The sequence below is a fragment of the Papilio machaon genome, chromosome 14, assembly GCF_912999745.1.
Source record: "Papilio machaon chromosome 14, ilPapMach1.1, whole genome shotgun sequence".
In the NCBI taxonomy this organism is placed as follows: domain Eukaryota; kingdom Metazoa; phylum Arthropoda; class Insecta; order Lepidoptera; family Papilionidae; genus Papilio; species Papilio machaon.
The window spans coordinates 6,220,507-6,234,587 of record NC_059999.1 but is presented as its reverse complement, the minus strand read 5'-3'; the positions used below and the strand labels follow the sequence as shown (position 1 = coordinate 6,234,587).

Genomic DNA, 14,081 nt, shown 5'->3' with positions numbered 1-14,081 from the left:
CATCCGGGTGTCCCTTGACATCTATCAAGTTTTTTTTGCTTATGTACCGTATCGTTATATTCACATGAACATAAAGAAATCCACAAACACACATATAAATGCATATTACAATCACAACCTTAGAATACAGTTAAATACACATAAAAATATATAAGTACATCGCCAAATCTCTTTAACTATATTTTACTTATCACTAATAAAAAGTCAGATCTTAAAAATTTCATTGCGTTTTGAAAAAAACAATTAAATAAGCAAACAACGTGTTTTGAGTACTCTACGTTTTTTTTACTTGTCTTTAATTCCTTATGTCTACAGGTACCGAAGTACAATATAACAAAATTAATTAATAAATAAGGTGTGCTTCCACTGAAGGAGCACATTTCCACTGAAAAATCACAACTAATAAAGGCAATGTCACACTGTACACATTTTCACAAGCTGACTTATATTTGAATCTGCAAATACCGTCGTTCATTGTATACTCACCTTTATTTGTCTAGACATATAAATCACATACACTTTACTATTAAAATAATAAATATTTTGTACTGTAAGTCTGTTTGTAACATTGCGATCAGTTTGTATCACAATTGACTGTCAATAAAGCAATATAGACTTTATGCTTATAACAATAAGGTGTATAATTAAACGTACTGTCGCGTGGGGCCGTTTTTCCTTGAATGTGGTGTCTCTTCGCTACTGCCAGTGTTGTTATTGTGTAAAAAGGACATTTCTACACCTGCTTCACCTCCCTGAAAATAATATCAATTATTAGCTTTTGCCCGCGACTTTGTCTGCTTAATTGAGTAAAAAAGGGTATCTTATATGTTACTCAAGTGTATGTTTTATATCTGTGCCTAATTTCAATAAAATGTGTGTAAATATGCAAATTAAACGTATCTCAGGGGAACCGTACACATTTCCGGGATTATATTGCCTATGTGTACGGATTTTACATCTATACCTATCCAGATCCATGCAGCAGATATGGAGATACCTTTTTTTATATTACAAGATGGCAAACGAGCAAGCGGTCACATGAATTCGGCAAAATGGCGAAGCGACCGCTGCCCATAGACATTCGCAATTGCAGATGCGGTACCTACCCTCTATCAACGAAGGAGGAGACGCACAAAAAGAGAATATTTAACCTATGGATCTCCTCCTCCATCAAATTCATCTCCCCTTCCCATCCTTAACTAATAAGAAAAGGGTGAGAAGTTAAAGAGGACTAGAATTAGGCATCATAAAAAACAGCCATACATTCATCCATTAAAACTTACGCATCTATAATATTAGTAAGAGAAACATTTTTAAACAAAGAAATTATTAATTTCTGCATTGACAATTGCCTATACTAGTCAAATTAACAACCAGACAAATAACTTCACAATTCAAATAGAAATAAAAATCAACTTTTACGATTTAAAATTTTACATTTTAATACAAAGAAATATAAACAAATGTTACCTTTCGTCACTCTGTTCAGCATAAAAAAAACAATACAAAAAATCAGAAAAGATAATAAAATGGTAAAAAAAAATTAATTAAAGTGATAAAATAGTTATAATTTACCTCAGCATGCAAGGGGTTGGCGGTGATAGTGATAGGTACTTTAGCTGGTGTGTAACCGTTCCCGCTGCCCGCGTCCTGACCTGACACCTTCTCCTCTAAAACATAATATACCAATATATGTTTTAACAGTGGTGGACGTCAGCAACAACATCAGTTGCAGGAATTGTCCTCGCTCAGTGAAATACCACGACCTCACAGAAGACAGGCCTCAAGTGGAAGTAATTTCACGTACAGTCTGATGAGTGTGGTGCTGGAGGCCTAATTTTACTCCTCTTTTCCTTCCCACCCCTTTTTCTTGAGGAGGATTTGATGGAGGAGATGTATAAGAAGGTTAAATATTCTCTTTTTGTGCGTCTCCTCTTTCGTCGATTGAGGGTAGGCAACGCATCTGCAATTGCGGATGTCTATGGGTAGCGGTCGCTTCGCCATTTCGGCGAATTCATGTGGCCGTTAGCTCGTTTACCACCTTGTAATATATATGTGTGTGTGTGTAATAAACAAGTTATACTTGAATTACATCGAAAACCAGAAAGCAAGCAAGCAGTCAAAAGGTTGGTAAAGGTACTTTACTACCGAGATCCCATAAGATTTACTGAAAATTTGGTCTAAGTAGCGGAAATTTATTGGATAAAGACGTTTAGTGACCTTGGTAATTCTTAAAAAATTTCAACTTTAAACTTAACAACATATTATTTTTTTAACTTTATGGGCCACTTCTCCCCTCTTCTTACGCTATAATACTAACTGGTAGGTCTCTTGGCGCGGCGACAGAGCAGCAGCGTGACGAGCAGTATGAGCAGTATGGCGGCCACACCCAGCGCCCCACCCGCCGTCACCAGCGCGGCGGGCGCGCGCTCCGCACCCCCTGCACCCCCTGCACCCCCCGCACCCCCCACACCCTCCGTGCTACTGGATACTGTCGGTACTAGAGACTTGTGTGTCTTCGCGTCCTGGTTACATAAAAACATTCCTTTTTCCATTACTTCTTACTAGTATGTGAATGTTTGGATGGATGGATAAATTAATGGATGTTTGAAGGTATGTCTAGAACGGTGGCATGGATCGCGATTAAATTTAGCATAGAAATAAAGCATAGTCTGGAAGAACACTGACTACTTTAAGTTTTTGAATTTATTCCACGCGGACGGGATCGCAGGCGATAGCTAGTGTGATTATATTTGCGATCTAAAAGTAATATTATATTTACTAAAACTAGTAGAAATGCCATTTGATGAGTAACTCTCTTAAAATATAGAACAACGAAAAACTTGATAATTATCAATTAAAGTTGAATTCTAGACTAGATAATAAATGTTCAGTTGATTAAAAAGTCGACTTACAAGTATCGCACTGAAGTCTGAAGGTGCCTGCGCAGTATAAGCCTGTACTTTGAGCTCGTATGCGGTGTCAGGAGCGAGGTGATCAAGACGCAGTGCGCGTGCGCCGCCGCCCGCAGACACCTTCTCATACGCGCCCGCTGACGACACCGCGCGGTAGTACACGTAGAAACCCTCCGCCTCAACACCCCCAGAACTAGACCACTGTACAAACACATTACTATAGAGATCACGAAAATAAAAACTAAATAAGTGAATATAACGGTTTAACAGACGATGAATGTATGTAAGACAAGGAATATAAATCTTATAAATATTGTAAGGTGGCAAATCAGTAAGCGGCATAAATTCGCCAAAATGGCGAAGCAACTCCTGCCCATAGACCATGATCTAAAGAGATTATTTTTTATGCAGTGCATCCTAGTATGGATTTACATTTCAGCAATTAAAGGTAGGCAGCGCATCTGCAATTGCAGATGACTATTGGCAGCGGTTACTTCGCTATTTTAGCGAATAGAGATGGCCGCTAGCTCGTTTGCCACCTTATGATATAAAAATATCCACCAAACGCCGTATATTGACTGATATACGAACAGTCCACTCCAGATGTATACATCCACCAGAGGACGCCACTTTCGTTTTGTACTTACAGTCCACTCCAGATGTATACATCCACCAGAAATCTCCTATTATCTGATATCCTTACAATCCGCTCTAGGTGTATACATTCACAAGAGATCCCTTAATATTTGATGTACTTAAAGTCCGCTCCAGGTGTATACATCCACCAGAAATACCCTATTATATACTTACAGTCCACTCTAGCTGTATAGAGTGAGGCGAGGTAGCAGTAGCCTTGGTGAGCACGGGAGCGCGCGGGCTCTGACCGCCGCGCTGCAGATAAAACCGCGGGCTGCTGCGCCCCAACTTGTTGTCCTGGTTCGAGTACACTGCCGCTATACGGAACCTAAGCATTTGAAACATTATGAAAGCAATCCGGTGACGAAGAAGTCCCTCTGCCAAAGTGAGAACTGCCGGACTATGAACACATTGCTATTTCATCAGAAAGTGAGTTTAAGTTAAGAATAAACTTTTCTGTACTTTATTTCACTAGCTTATAGCCACAACTTCCGTGCGGAATTAAAAGTAATTCAAGTAATAAATATAGCCTATGTTACAGTGATAATGTACCTATCTAATAGCGAAACAGTTTTTGAAATCGGTCCAGTAGTTTTTGAGTTTATTTATTCCATACGAAAATACAAATCTTGCCACTTTATAATATTCTTGTGTAGATAACTTATAGAGAGATATTTATAAATGTATTTGATCTAAGTGAAACAAAACTCGCTCCAGACGAAATGTAATTTCAAGTTGAGTAACTTTTGAGAGATATCATATTTTCGTCGGTAAAAATTTGAAACAGTCGGTGCATCTGCATAGCTTATTTTAAATATTATTTGAATACACCCTGTATAACTAATATTATTATAAATAACAGAACTCGAAATAATTTTGCTCCAGAAATATCAGTTGTAATATTATATTTGTAAAAGTATTTTATGAACTGTAATAAAATACAATCTCTGCAAAGAACATTGAATATAAGAAATTTAAACGTTGAAATAACCAAAAAGAATAATCTATTTTCGTTGAATTTTAAGTCATTTTAGTTAAGTAATTGTTATGTCTGTTTGTAGCCTAAACGACTGAACAGATTTTGACTTGTAGAAAATATCATTTATTTTGAATTCATTCCTTGAGTGTCATATTCAGTCGATGATAGTCAGGGATAGTCGGAAACTCAGTCAAATCTCACATAACCCTGCCTTTCCCCCAGATCTTAATACCCCCCCCCCTGAAAAAAAGTCCCGGGCAACTGCTAGTCAAAAAAAATTAAAAAAACTTACTTGTAAAACTTATCAGGCAGGAGTCCATCAATCTCAAATGCGTGTATGTATGAAGGTATATCGTAGTTTGCGGTGTGCCATTGCCCGCTGGAGTTGCTGGAGTTGCTCACTTCCTTGTACTGTACCTGATGATGTTTTCATTGAAGTATTAACTTTCACTTGGAGATCTCATTAAAATATTAGACTATAGATTAGTTTTAAGTATAAACTTTTTTTAATAGTTGGTTTCTGAGACTAAAATCCTTGTATAAAATTTCTGTCGTTTCTTTTTTAGAAATAAGTCTCAGAAACCAACTAAACTAAAACTAAAACAATTTTAAGTCATCTTGTTAAATACAAATGGTACACTAAGTACTCTAAGTACCGCAAACTTATCGTAATTAAATGTTACCTTGAAGAACTGTATGGGCAATCCCTCTTTAGCATTGGACCATGACACCATGACACTCTCGTCTGACATCCGCGTCACGTTGGGACGCGAAGGTGGGATCATTACAGCTGCAACAAAATATCATCTCTTTGACCTTGTCCCAATTACATAGGGTCGGTGCACCAGGTTTCCGTCCTCCAAATGAATCTGTCTGCCGTCATCTCCATTGTCACCCCCTTCTTGATCATGTCATCTTTCACGCAATCTATCCATCTCTTCCTAGGCCTACCTCTACCGATGTACCTCCACACTAATATTTAACGTTCTCTTTGCCACATGCGATTCTTCCCTCCTCATTATATGTCCATACCACGCTAACCTTTTACTTCTCAATTTTTCTACTACCGGTGCTACTTTCAGATTTCCTCTAATATACTCATGTCATATCCTATCCACTGTTGTTACTCCACACATTCATCTTAACATTTCCGCCACATGTACTCTCTTTTCATCCGTCCCTTTAACAGCCCGACATTCGGATCCATACATCATGACAGGTTTTACGATGGTTTTGCAAATTTTCCCCTTCATTTTGAGGTAAATTTGTGAGTCGCTAACCTTGTGACCATACTATGACGTCACAATAGTATTTTTTATATCGAATCCAATATTTTTAAATTGAAAAAAGTATTTAATAGAGTTTCTAGTTTCACATTAACCTTTATGATAATTACTGGTTATTTATAAAAAAATATTAAAAAGATATTATTGTTAAAATACGAATGAGTAGATGTCTCTATCTTCTCTAGGGATGTCTGACAGAGTTGTTGTTAGCTCAGCTCCCAATAAACTAATATTTAAAAACTTAGCCAGTTTTCCTTCGGTAGCTTCACCACATTATTGAAAATTTCTATACTATTGTCTAAAAACTATATCTTTTCAGGATTAAAATACATTTAATGTAATACTAGATATCGCTCGCGACTCCGTCTACGCGGAATTAAAAAAAAATAAGTAGTCTGTGTGTTAGACTATGTTCTACGTTTGTGCTAAATTTCATCAAGACCCGTTGAGCCGTTCAGGAGATACCTTCAAACAAACATCCAACTAAACATTCGCATGTATAATATTAGTAAGATAACATAAATAATAATATTTACCTTTATGTTTTCTCGAGTTCTTCTTATTATGACGTTTCGGAGGCTGAGAAGGGACGTGTGCTTTGGGCGCCTCCGCAGTGTAATCCTAAACCACATAATTATTTACAAATGAGGAACGTCGGAACAAAAACTGATATCTTTTTTTTTTTTTTGAAAAGTGTGAAAAATATGCATCATAATAAAAAAAAATGTCAAAATGATATTTATCGGTTTTTGTTCTTTGTTAGTTTAAAGAACTAAAAAAAAAACAGAGTATTCGTGAAGTCGATTCAAACGACCCAAAACTTGATAAGATGTCATTTAATTGCGAAGTTCCTATGGCCACCTTCCAACTCCGTCATCAGATCAGCACCACGACATAATAATATTGCACTGTCACACGATTTACACATACATATGAAATTTCAGCACAATCATTAACCGGAAAGTTATTACAAAATGTTTGAGCTTCAAATGGTTGGTAAAAATAGATAACCTGGTCAGATATCTGCACTGGCACGACAGTGAGCATAGCCGCGTCAAAGGCACAGGCGAGCGCGTTACACGCCACGCACTGCACAATGCCTGCGTGCCGCTTCTCCACGTGCTCGATGTACAGGTCCGTGTCTACAAGATCAAGGGTAACACGTACCATCTTTAGTCACATCACGAATTAACATTCGATGGAATCAAGGTCAAGTTTTTATACATTATGCAAAATTAAGTAAACAATTAGTAAAATGAGTATTTGAAAAATAATTCCTGGTTTTGATAATTTTAAAGCGAAATACCAAGATTTTTTTTTATCTTTACATCACCTTTCTATTGCTCTTCATAAATGTGGTATAGTATTAGATATATGGGTATGGTATGGCGGCCCATTTGCAAGTTAACACAGTGTCTGACTCACTCAGCGACTCACAGGTTGTTAATCTATTCCTAAGATAAGAAATAAAAGAAAGAATAAATGAGTCTATTTACTCACCATTGGTCTTTATCCCTTTGCCGTTCCTCATCAATTCAGCGTTGAGCAACCAATGAACGGTGGGAGTTGGTTGACCGTTAGGCAATCCGCAAGTGACCCTTGCGCTCCCTCCTTCGCTTGCATTCACATTATCAGCGGTCCCCTCCCAATATGGGGGGAATAATGCCACAACTTTCCACGACCTTCGAATACCATTGGCTGAACAGGAGTAAATACCCTGGGAAAGATAGTTTAACTGATGACTTCTCATTCCTTGAATTCAAATGAGTTAAGACATCGTCATTAGACTAAAGCAAGTGAGTATCTTTACTAACTTTTTAACTAGAAATCTAATTTTGTGGGGACAAACAGGCAACAATTAAGGATGAAAATTAAGAAAAAGGTTAACGTTAAAGATAATACCTTCATCTATCATGTAAAACACAAGAAGAAAATACCTCATCTCGAACTGTAAACGGTTGTACAAACAGCGCATCTCTGTTGGACACTTGGAGTCCATCTCTGGTCCAGGTGACCCGCGGAGGCGGAGTGCCCACAGCGCCGCACCAAAGCCGTAAGGCGCCGTCTATCTTCACAGACACTGTTAGTGTGCCTTCAGAATCCTTGGTGCCCACGTAGTCTTCTGTCTCTAGAAATCTGTTAAGATATTACAGATTAAAATATTAGAAGAGACAAGCAGTACACTAACGGCTAGGATTGTTGTGTTTCTCTAAGACCTAGTCTATTACACATCTTAATAGGTATTTACATCATCAGAAAATCGGTATAATTTTAGGTAATTCATAAGAATTTTATTATAAATCTACTTTTATTACTAAACCACTACTAAATGGAATTTAAATAGGGTTTTAAATTACAAAAACTATCTACTCTATGTTCTCTACAATATTAAAAACATCCTGGTTGATTGTAACAAAAATTTTAGGGATCTCCTTAGAAGACAGAAAGACATACCTCTCTTGACCGTTCCCTTCGTGCTGGACTTTCAAGTATGTCCTTTCAGGCAGGTCTATTGTCTGCACACTAAGCTCATTGGTGGCCGTGCAGCCGTACACACCACTGTCAGCTGTAGACACATTGTGTAATACTAACACACCGTGTGGAGTGTCCAGTTGCTTCTTTGTCTGGAATATAAACTATGATGTAACTAAACCGTGTGGCATCACTTTCATTATGTTTACGCAATAATCTTTTCCTCTAATAAATGTAAGCTAAATTGCGTTGCTAAACGACCCATCCACATGTTCACCTCTAAGTGCTCCAATGAATGACCCTTTCGATAAAAGATGACATCATGTGTAGAATTATTTCGACTGATATTGTCGTACACATTCATTAAACAAATATCATATCGCCAATTTATTTAGTATAGTTATTAATAAATAACAAATCATTCATACTGAGTAACTAATGGGTTAAAGTGCCGAAACCATAAATAATTTTAACACACAATTAACACAACTAATTAGTTAATTGGACACTTATTCAGTAGTTGGAGGATTCAGTAAGAGAAATCTACACTAAAAAGACCATTATATGTACGTCTCTGAGTGTAGCATTCAAAATGCTTAAATCTCATTCACCTTTCCGTCTTCTTTCCACCAGTTTAACACAGCGGGTGGTTCAGAAAGTGGCTCTTTGCAATGCAATACCACTGTATTGTGCAAAGGAGCGGCTATCACACGCTTCTCTGCGGTGTTTCTGCTCAAATCCAGTTTCGCAATGGCCAGCCGAGCGGGGATGGATACTACGCTGATAGCACCGTACCACGCTACACACTGGAAATACAAAAGCCATTTAAAACAAGTAAATTACATTTTCTCGGGTGGTGCATACACTGGACTAGCATCGATTTGCTAGACGATTCGCCGACACTGGATAAAAATTAAGTTAGGTTAGGTAAAGAACGTGTTAAACTAATACTCGTAGTACGAAGATCACTCGAATCGCACATGAGTACCTTAATAAATAATAGGGGAAAAAGCATAATGTTAAGTCAATTTATGTAACTAATTTAGAATAAACAGTGAATTTTAACATCTTTTATTAGATTTTGATGAAGAGAACAACAGTAGACGTCAATTACTACACCGACGTGTCTAATGTCAAGTACTAAAATAGGAGTGTCTAAATTGCTTCTGGTAGATATATCAGCTAATTCTGTTATCACTCTCCTCTCCGAGTGCACCTTAATGTGAGATAGCTTTTTACGTTAAGAAAACCTACTAATATCACAAATGCGAATGTTTGGATGTATGGTTGTTTTAGAAATAACCTAAAGAACGGGTCAACGAATCTCGATGAAATTTGAGATAGATGTAGAACATAGTCTGGCAGATCATGTAAAGTAATTAAGTTTTTTCTTAATTCCGTGAAGACGCACGCACGGAGACGCAGGTAAAAGTTAGTCTTTAAATAAATTAATAAATGACGTATCTGCATCGCATTAATTTCCTGGGCGTCGCGTCGGAAGACTACTTTACGCGATAATATCGTTTTTCATTGATATGTTTTTAATTACTGCAATTTTTAACATTATTTATAATTATGTACGATTTTTCCGTGGCTTGTATCAATAATAATACGGCGAAAATAATTTAATTAATTCATGGTGTTTAAAACAAAGAAATCCATCATTACTTTATCAAAATCTTCTTCAATGAAATTACTATTATTACATAATCTAAATATAACAAGGATCCGGTTATAAAATTCCTGAGATCACGAAGACAGGTTTCTACCTGCGTCTCGAACATGATTCACGTCGCCTGGCATCTTATCTCATCTAATACCCTGCAGACATAACCGCGGGTTTTCACTACCGAAGCATATGAACACAACTATCGTCCCTCTTATTCTCTTCCAATAGACAGAGATAACAATACAGTTGCTTCAACAGTGAAAACATAAGGTATACGAAAGCACCACGTGAACACAGTTAATGAAATCTTGATGAGAGGATGAGAAAAGACCAGAATATTCATTTTTTTTAATTACATATTATTTACGCCTGTAAACGACTCTACATCCTACGAAAGATGTCATAATGTTAGGAATTATTGATACACACCTGATATAACGAATTAGGCGTATCTTCTTTAACATCTACCACAAGTTTTGTAGACAGGCTGTCACTATCACTAGTCCCCTCTACATCTCTCCAACTGTCTTCGTGTTCAGGTTTCCACCTCCACGTAAGTCTTTCACAGGGCACTTCCACTGAACATTCAAAGGCAACCTCGTCACCTGCCGGTGCGGTCACTGACTCCGGGTACTTTGTAAAGCCCATACCGATCTCTGTAAGAAATGATTAATATTTTAAAAAATAACACACGTAATAAAACAAAGGAATAGGTAGAAATTAGCATACATTTTAGAGATTTCCTTAAATTGGCGAAAGGATTTCGATTCGAATCGTTATCCACTAGCAACAAGTGACAATAATTCACCCACTGAGCTAATATTGATTTATTTATAATTAAGTTTACATATTAATAGAGTGTAGGTACGTATATCAAATACGTCGACACTCCATTGGACATCTATATTAGTAATCATGTTGGCTTGTAATAACATAATTTAGTATTCAAAGACAACAAGAAACTATTGTTATGTATGAATACTAAATAACGTACTGTAATCGTCAAGACGACTGGTATGTATTTTAGATTGGAATTAATTAAAAATTAACAATGCCGTGAGTATACTTTTTAGATAAGTTTTTGTGATCTTACTTACCCTTTCTAGTTGGGAATAACAATGGCAACGGAGTTTTTTTTTAATCTTCAGGTTTTATGGCGGATTTTACTTCAATTATTAGTCGACTTCAAAAAGAAGGAGGTTATCAATTCGACTGTATTTTTTTATCTTACCGTGATGCTCCGCCCTAGGTGCTTCGATTTTGATAAAAAATATTTTAATCGAAAGGAAGTGCTTACAGATGGGTCCCATTATTTTCATTTTTCTTAAATAACTAGAAGACTAGTAGATTTTGAACTTAGCTTCAAAATGTGTTGCGAAAATTAGGGACATTTTTGCTCTCAGCGCTTAGTTTTCTCACATTAACCATTTTTTTTTTTGTTTCTTTTTGTGTGGTTTGTCTTTATGGTGTAGTTTTATGATCAACAATAGTTTAGCCTTTTAAGAAGACTTCAATACAGCATATAAACAAGAATTATTAGGCTTATAGCTTATATTGAAGCAAATCATTGCAATAAACATTTATCTTTCACCTTAGTCTCTAAAGAAAACGCATTGTCTGTTGTCAAACACATTGTTATATTCATTCAACTTTAATTGAGCGATAAATCCTCAGTTCTCAGCAGTTCTCGCGTCTAACTTGCAGCGGACAGTCGCGCGCATTATCTTTATTCACCGCTACCGCACATTACGGACTAAATAACGAATAGTTACTATTACGCAAACGTTTTTTACCTAAATATGTTTGCTAAAAATAAATCGCCGCTCTGCAATAAATGTCATGAAGCTGTAAGTGACTTTGTTCTGTGCCGCGAGTGTGAGAATAGATATCATCACGCTTGTGCCGGTATAACTGAAAACGCCTATCGACGCATGGGGCAGGAGAAACGCGCCAACTGGAAATGCACCTCCTGTCGGAACCCCTCACCTGAAAATCCCGTTTTGGCTGATCTCCTTAATGAAATTAAATGCTTCCGTGAAGATTTTTGCACAATGAAAAGCGACTTCAACTCTTTTAAGTCAGAGATACATTGTATTGCTCAAAGTGTGCAGGATCTCACTAATAAGTGGAGTGACTTGGAGTTGCGCCTCAACAACATGGAGAGCAGACTTGAGATCGCGGAAGGAAAAACCTCTGTTATTATGGATTCAATGAAAGATTTGGAAAACACTAACCAATATCAAGACCAATTCTCCCGCCTAAACAATCTTGAGCTGTCTGGGGTTCCCTCACACAGAGGAGAAAACCTCAACAAAATTCTAGGTGATCTGTGTAATGTTGTGGGCTTCACTTTGCTCAACACTGATGTTGACACTATACATCGTGTCCGGCCGTACAACAATCCTGCCTCTGACGCAACTAATCTGCCGCTGCGACATCCTGCCATCGTGATCCGCTTCTGCCAGCGCCGGCGCAAGGACGAGCTGCTGGCTGCTATGCTAGCGCGTCGTGGTCTCACCACGGCGGACCTCGGGATGCACGGCCCAGCGCTGCCCGTCTACCTCAGCGATCACCTCACCCCGCATAACAAGCTCCTCTTGAAACGCGCACGACAGCTTAAAGTGCAGCATAATTACTCTTACCTCTGGGTGAGGGACTGTAAGATATTTATGAGAAAAAATGATAAATCAAACATTATTCGTATCTCTAAAGAAACTGATTTTCAAAAGGTAAAGTGACTATATTGTATTTGTCAGTTCGGTACAGTTATATTTGTTACAAAACACATGTTATCCCCTATTGATCATATATCTCCCTATTATAATAACAACTCAATACGGTTAGTGGACTACAATACACCATTGATCGTAATAAAAACATGCAAGTTACGCATTAAAAATGTGTCAACCTATCAGTACTTTATGTTTACGTTATATCTCGCAACAATATCAAACTGTCATATATTCGTATATTTACATTGGTTTATTCTATATTTACACAATATAACTCGTCTCTTAATTATAGTTTATACACACAACGTTTATTACTTCTTACAAATATTTTCATTACTTTCCTTTAACTATTATAGTAGCTGTGTGTCACACATATGTTACTTTTCGTTATTAATATTTACTTTAACATATATCAAAAATGGTTAACTTAAACAGCTTAAATATTTATTACCAGAATGTGAGGGGATTGCGTACTAAATCTCATTCATTTCTTTCTAGGGTTCTCCAATCTAATTATGATATTATTTGTCTAACAGAAACTTGGTTAACGGCAGATTTTGATAGCGCGGAGTATTTTTTCAGCAACTATAATGTTTACAGAAGGGATCGCTGTAACGCCGGGGAGGGAGTGAGGGGCGGGGGTGTATTGATAGCGGTGCGTAACGGCCTGTCCGCGCGGCGGCGGGATGAGTGGATCTCAGCACCCGACGCCGAGGAGCTGTGGCTTACTATTGAGCTAGGCCCGGCCACGATAAACACTCAGCGCGCGCGCCGCCGCGACGCCGCCTCCCCCCCGTCCGCCGCTTCCGCACCCCGCGCCCCTTTACACAACTCCGCCGCCCGCACACCCTGCGCCGCGGTGCCCCCCGCCGCCGCGCACGCGCCCCGCTTTTCTGACAACTGTCGGCCGTGTAGTCGTAGTAATTCATTACGATCGCTTCACATTGCTTGCAGTTATTTCCCGCATAATAATGCCCATTTACAATCCTTACAAACATTTTTTGATAACGTTTACGATATAACACATGAAACCGATGCAAACAACATTTTCCTAATTTTGGGTGACTATAATATATCCCAGGCGTCTTGGTCTATAAACGAGTATTCACAAATTAGTTTAATCAATGTTAATAATTGTAATAAAGTTGCACTTCTGAGTGATTTTATGAATCTTTGTCATATGTCACAATATAACGGTTGTCATAACTCTAACGGGCGCATCCTCGACCTCGTCTTGAGCGACCACGATGTTAGTGTCTCTGCGTGCACCTCGCCCCTCACCCCGGAGGACCCCCATCATAAGTCTTTAGAAATAGAACTAAACCTTTCCAACCCTATTCATATAAAGGACATTGATCGTTTTAAATACTTATATCACTCTGCTGATTTTGA

General features: G+C 37.8%; 1 protein-coding gene across 1 annotated transcript in view; it reads right to left on the bottom strand.

The window, feature by feature from the left end:
• Positions 1-283: 283 nt before the first annotated feature.
• Positions 284-14,081, bottom strand: part of LOC106708366 (interference hedgehog) — a 42,360-nt gene continuing 28,562 nt past the window's right edge. The window contains exons 3-16 of the mRNA XM_045680823.1: positions 10,387-10,613; positions 8,900-9,094; positions 8,271-8,440; positions 7,754-7,952; positions 7,317-7,533; positions 6,828-6,958; positions 6,353-6,437; positions 5,214-5,320; positions 4,823-4,947; positions 3,726-3,879; positions 2,916-3,116; positions 2,321-2,525; positions 1,576-1,670; positions 284-752 (exon numbers count right to left, since the gene is read on the bottom strand). Of these exons, the coding sequence (XP_045536779.1) occupies positions 645-752; positions 1,576-1,670; positions 2,321-2,525; positions 2,916-3,116; positions 3,726-3,879; positions 4,823-4,947; positions 5,214-5,320; positions 6,353-6,437; positions 6,828-6,958; positions 7,317-7,533; positions 7,754-7,952; positions 8,271-8,440; positions 8,900-9,094; positions 10,387-10,613 (2,219 nt within the window). The 3' untranslated portion in view covers positions 284-644. The remainder of the gene's footprint in view (positions 753-1,575; positions 1,671-2,320; positions 2,526-2,915; positions 3,117-3,725; positions 3,880-4,822; positions 4,948-5,213; positions 5,321-6,352; positions 6,438-6,827; positions 6,959-7,316; positions 7,534-7,753; positions 7,953-8,270; positions 8,441-8,899; positions 9,095-10,386; positions 10,614-14,081) is intronic.